General features: G+C 34.5%; 1 protein-coding gene across 2 annotated transcripts; it reads left to right on the top strand.

Moving 5' to 3' along the window:
* Nucleotides 1-644: 644 nt before the first annotated feature.
* Nucleotides 645-3,271, top strand: LOC126317081 (uncharacterized). 2 transcript variants are annotated; one of them, XM_049993057.1, is made up of 5 exons: nt 645-729; nt 811-1,392; nt 1,516-1,590; nt 1,718-1,795; nt 1,900-3,271. In XM_049993057.1, exons 2-5 carry the CDS (start codon nt 1,051-1,053, stop codon nt 2,911-2,913), a joined length of 1,509 nt encoding a protein of 502 aa, XP_049849014.1. In that variant the 5' UTR covers nt 645-729; nt 811-1,050; the 3' UTR covers nt 2,914-3,271. The 2 variants fall into 2 exon arrangements, with proteins under 2 accessions (XP_049849014.1, XP_049849015.1); XM_049993058.1 differs by having other exon boundaries at nt 655-729; nt 815-1,392.
* Nucleotides 3,272-6,000: the final 2,729 nt, after the last annotated feature.

Below are 6,000 nucleotides of genomic sequence, written 5' to 3' on the forward strand. Positions count from 1 at the left end.
TGGTCTTTTTTTAAGCGGTTGATAGCGGTGCTCTGCTTAATATCAGCTACAGCCTTTGTGCAGATATGACGTTTTTTTCCTGCCTTAACGTTTTTTTGTGACAAAAATTTGACTCTACAACTCCTTAACTCCATTTGGCATATTTCCTCTGGAATATAGAACACCTGGATTCCATTTCGTTGCTATAGCTGGTGAGAACCTTCAGCTTTCAGGTTTTTCCGGCTGCCACGAGAGATATCCGAAAAAACGGCAGCGTTAAATTTGACAAACAGAAATCTGAGCGATGGGCATTGTAAGTCACCATCAGTACATTCGTACAAGGTATAAGATGCAGTAGGTAAAAGCTGTATTCTTTCTAAGCCATATTTAGCGCCTAAAAGTAATCTCTCAATAAATGTCAACTAGCGATTGTGTCTATTTCCCAAAGATATAAGTAAACCTTTTCAGAAATCTGCTTCCTCCAGTATTCTGGGACTTCGCTCAGCCATCTGTGTAACATATTACTTTACTGAGAAAATGTTTGGTCGTCTATACGTGCTGCAAATTTAGACTCAGATAACTATCAGACGTAAAGGCCTAATCTAATTCATTCTTAACATTTTAGATAAAACATTGTTTTTGGTATTTTTTTAACACCTCAGCAGTTATTCCTTTACTATTGTTACTCCAGATCATCTTTCCGCACACATTCTGAGTTTTGGACGATAGAAAGATATCCAAATATCAATAGTACGGACAGCATCGTATCTTTATTTTATAAAGGTGAATTCACTAATTCCCATATTTTGCTCAATCCGTGTATCACTCAAGTAAGTCTGAGCAGCATTATATAGCGCTCTCCCGTTCGTGTTGTTTTGTCTTAGAAAAACCGACCAAGTATATTTGAAAAAAACGTGAAACCGCATATAGAGTCTATTGACAGGTTATATTTTTCAGTTGATCTTATCTTTTTTGGCACTTCCTCATCAACACGTTCAGCTTTAATATATGCGTTATTGACTCGGATAGTCTACCCCTGTTATACACATTCTATTCCCCTATTTGCTACAGATGGTAAAAGAGGCATCTGGTATGACTACAGCAAAGAAGAACATGTACGACGTTATTCTGGATCTCGAAGATATAGAGGCGGCATCAGTCATAGCTGAACTTGCGGAGGTCAAAGTCATTTCACAGAATTCATGCAAAACAGCAACAAAATACAGCGTCGATCAAAAATATGACAACTTGGATTCATCTGCATGGGACTACAAAGTTTCGCCCGCCATGCAAGGCACAGAAAGTTTAGAGAAGCCTTCCGAGGAATACAGGCAAATTTGTAAAGACACGATAGGTCTAATAAGAAGGTGCAGGCAAGTTAAAGGAGACTTTGATGACACTTTGCTATCAATAGTACGTAACAAAAAAAGCAATATGAAAAAAATATGCGAGAGCATAAAATTTTTGTAACAGCTCTTTTTTTTGATAAGAGTCGAAGATTCAATCTTTAACAATGTCTCTCCTCTGAAAAAATAGAGTCACTTCGAAAAAAAGTATGCTGGAGCATTCAAAAGATGCATAGACTTTTTAAAGGACCTGAAATATATTGAGGTACGTCTTTGATGCATACGAGCGGTTCAGGCGTCGCGAGCATTATGTGCTCCTGTCACCTCGTAACGCCTCATTTTTCGCGTTTCTGATTTACCATTTGAATCACGATTTACTGAAACTTTCGCAGTGTAGGGACAAAAACTCTGCCAAAGTCAGTTTTCATTTCAGAAATTTGATCAGCTTGGAGCTCTACCTTATGCAAAAGGTGTGTTCATTCACCCGGATATACATTTCCCACACACGCTATACGGCCAAAAATTTGTCGAACTGGCTCCGCACTTTTGGCGCTAACGTCTCTTTTTTATTTAGTTTGGTGTTGAGCCCGCAGAACTTCCAGAATTAGATCCCAATCGCTCTCCTGTTGTGTTGAAAAGTTCGCAACAACAATTGAGCAACGAATTTCCCCGCAACACCCAGAATTTTGAATATCCGGTATTTTTTCCTGGACCGTTGCCCATTGTCACAGAAAACGTCACTTCTACAGATGGAAGCAACGGCATCGGTTCTTTCTATAGAAAAAACGTGGATGTCGGTGATGTGGGCATTGTCCCATTTATTGCCGTAGCGGGTGACTGCAGGACGAACGGCAACATGTCTCTTCTGCCGCTTACATCTCCGACCTACATCGTCTACAATACTATGAATTCATGTGAAGCAAATCAAATGCCCTATCATTTGAATTACGGCCAACGTCCTGGTGCACCTTACCTTACAAGCGAATTTTTGTATATGCCATGTTCCAAGTCGAAGGAAGATTTTTCTGCAGAAGTGAAAAGCACAGGCGTCACAGGCATTGAGTTAGCGCCGTCTGAAAAGTCCTCAGAAGACAGTGCGAAGGTACCATCACTGAACTTGGTAAGAAAACAAGTTGAATCGACTTCGAAAAGTGACAAGACAGGAGCAAAAAGCAGGAATTCGTCCGGAAACAAACAAGTGCAACAGGATTTTCTAGATAAGACAAGTTCGAAAAAGAAGACCAAAACTGTTGAGGCAACGGAGTCTCATACTGTCCAGAAGAAAAGACTTTATGAAGAACAAAAAAGTACATCGCAGCACGATATCAACGACCCTATGTCCTTAGATGAACCTTCCATTTCGTCTTCCAGAACACCTAATTCGACCCACCGGCCTGCCAAGAAGACACGGCTTACTGTAAGCGTAGAGGAGAGAGACATTCTTGAGCAGTTTTACAACCAAAATCAGTATCCATCACGACATCGGTATAATGAAATTCGAAAAATTATGGGTTGGAGTTCAAGTCGTCGCATCACAAAGTGGTTTAATAATCGGCGGTACAACACAAAGCAAAAAAGGAAATCATAGCATTCGGATAGCGCCAGACGGGAAGGATTCGTATATAGGTATACTCGGACATACGTACTTTGGGTTTGTATCATCATGTATTTTCACTAAATATATAAAGCATAGAAAATAACTTTTTGCCGTTTTGTTCTGTTGCTCTTTGTCTGTGTTTTTCATGTGGATGTGTATTTGTACACATATGCGCTTGTATGTTGCTGATGGTCGAAACTGAGTTCGACATTTTATCTTCTCCAAGAGCTGAGTCACTGCTTCAAAATGTACTAATCTTGGACTGCCACCATAGTAGCCAATTCACATACAATTCTGGTGCGAGTCTATTGAGCTGGGCATGTCCTTGCCAGTCTGGAGACTCAAAAATAATGATGACATCAAGAGCATAAATATATCGTTGTTATAAGTTATGCCTGGTCGTTTTTTTATACCAGTACTAATAGCCTCCCGTATTTTTGTTCGACTTTGCCACATTTTTAAAATAATGTGAGCTGAGTTGCGTATTATTTGGGATTATTTTGTTGAGACAATTTACATTTTTTGTGGAATTTCAGTACAATCGTTACCAAGCTAGAAAATGTTGTCTGATACCAGACTGTACGGACAACTTTAATCGTCCAGAAATCTGTCGTTTGTAGTGATTTTTTAAAAATTTTAGCTATAGAACTTTTTGCCGAAAATATTGACATTTGAGGCGGCCGTGCAGGGTAGTTTTGCAAGATGAGCCTTCTCAAAAAAGGGGTTGCTCAAATGATTCTTCTGTCATAAATTTTACCGCACCAATAACTGCGAGTCCGATAAAAAAAATTTGTTAAGATTCGCTGTTTTCAAAGGTGCACGACAATAAACACGGAGACGTGTTTTCTATTGATTTTGAACTTAAGGTTTTGGGGCAGTTAAGCTCAGAAGAGCGTACACGTGACATTGAAAAGGAGGCAGACATTAGTATATGAATAAAAGGGGGTAGAGGAAATTGAGAGATAAAATTTTATATCAAAACAAAATTGGTAGAAATATAAATATATAAAAACAATTTGATCCATTAAAGTAATATATGATATATTTTTTAGTATATTTTTTAAAATATTAAAATGTTATATCTAAATTAATGTTAAATATACAAAAAAGTGATATATCGAGTTAAAAGTATACTGTTATAGTATAGATTAAAAAAATTATTTTTACCTATAGGATAACGATATTTCAGATATAACTAAACATTATATTTGATATGATGCTATATAGGTATACTTTTATCAATTGATATTATATTATTAAATTTTATATTTAATAAATATGTTATAAAATATATAAGATATTGAAATATAAATTATATATATATAGCTAGTTGTATAAGATGAATATATATAATAATGATAATTTTATATTGTGAATATAAAAGATAATAATAATTAATATTATTATTATAAATTAATAAAGAGAATAGTTATTATAGATGAGTTATAGATGAGTTATAATATATTATATATAATATATATATATAATATGAATAATATATAGTAAAAGATATATTAGATATATATATAGTTACCTGGTTGATCCTGCCAGTAGTTATATGCTTGTCACGATGATTAAGCCATGCAAGTGTAAGTATAAGTTTTTTATTTATAGAAAACGAGACTGCGGACAGCTCAATAGTGCAGTTTAATTAATCTAAGTAATTATAAATTATATGGATAACCGTAGGAAATCTAGGGCTAATACATGATTTATATTAGTTTTGTTAGAAATAAGTGAGTAATAACAAAAAAGTATATAATCTGTGTAAAAGCAGGTTATAGAAAGTATGAAAATTGTTTATAATTATTTAAACGAGTAATTACAAGAGAATCTGCCCTATCAACTATGGTAGGTTAGATAGAGGCTAACCTAGGTTATAACGGGTGACGGGGATTTAGAGTTTGATTCCGGAGAGGGAGCCTGAGAAATGGCTACCACTTCCACGGAAGGCAGCAGGCGCGTAAATTACCCAATTGTAAATATTTTCTATAATATATAAATATGCAAATATTATGTATATTATAGGAATGTACAGAGGTAGAGAAATGACGTAAAGGTGATTTTGGTTATACCAAGATATGCTTTAATGATAATGAGTTAAAATAACAATTAGAATATTAAATTGGAGGGCAAGTCTGGTGCCAGCAGCCGCGGTAATTCCAGCTCCAATAGTGTATATTAAAATTGTTGAAGTTAAAAAGTTCGTAGTTGAAGTTTATATTTTTATAGTTTATATTTGATTATTTATAATAGTTAGATATAAAATATAGAAAGATTTAATAAATATAATACCTTAATTAAATTATAGTGATTGAAGGAATAATAAGTTTTATACAAAATATGAGTAACAATTAAGGTATATGATAGATTTAATTATATAATGAATGAAAATGATTGGGATTAGATGTATTGGTTGGCTAGAGGTGAAATTCTATGATTCAACCAAGACAAACTAAAGCGAAAGCATTTAATAAGAGTAATTTTGTCAATAAAGAACGAAGGGATAAGGATCGAAGATGATTAGATACCGTCGTAGTTTATCCAGTAAATGATGATAATTAAAGGTTTGATATATATTAAAATATCTAATAATTCTATATGGATTAGAAGATAAATGTATATATTAAGAATTTTGATGAGAAATCGTTGAATATTTATATTTCTTGGGGGAGTATGTTAGCAAGAATGAAACTTAAAGGAATTGACGGAAGGGCACAACAAGGAGTGGAACTTGCGGCTTAATTTGACTCAACACGGGAAATTTTACCAAGGTAGGATATGAAAAGGATTGACAGATTAATATAATTAGCGAATAAAGGATCTTTCTTGATATCATAAGTGGTGGTGCATGGCCGTTCTTAGTTGGTGGAGTGATTTGTCAGGTTAATTCCGATAACGAACGAGATGATAAAAATATGTTGTATTTTCAGTTATTATATATATATTATATATATATATAAGATAATGAAAAAATAGATCATATTTGATTAATTACGATCAAATATTAAGTAATTTGAAAAGTATCGCAATAACAGGTCTGTGATGCCCTTTGATATCTTGGGCTGCACGCGTGTT

The sequence above is a fragment of the Schistocerca gregaria genome, unplaced genomic scaffold, assembly GCF_023897955.1.
Source record: "Schistocerca gregaria isolate iqSchGreg1 unplaced genomic scaffold, iqSchGreg1.2 ptg000621l, whole genome shotgun sequence".
Lineage (NCBI taxonomy): Eukaryota > Metazoa > Arthropoda > Insecta > Orthoptera > Acrididae > Schistocerca > Schistocerca gregaria.

Bases quoted from the DNA above. Each gene is read 5' to 3' on its own strand.
- LOC126317081 (XM_049993057.1), top strand. From the start codon at position 1,051: ATGGTAAAAGAGGCATCTGGTATGACTACAGCAAAGAAGAACATGTAC. The intron at 1,591-1,717 runs GTACGTCTTTGA...AAACTTTCGCAG, and splicing joins AGGACCTGAAATATATTGAG to TGTAGGGACAAAAACTCTGC. The intron at 1,796-1,899 runs GTGTGTTCATTC...TTTTTTATTTAG, and splicing joins AGCTCTACCTTATGCAAAAG to TTTGGTGTTGAGCCCGCAGA.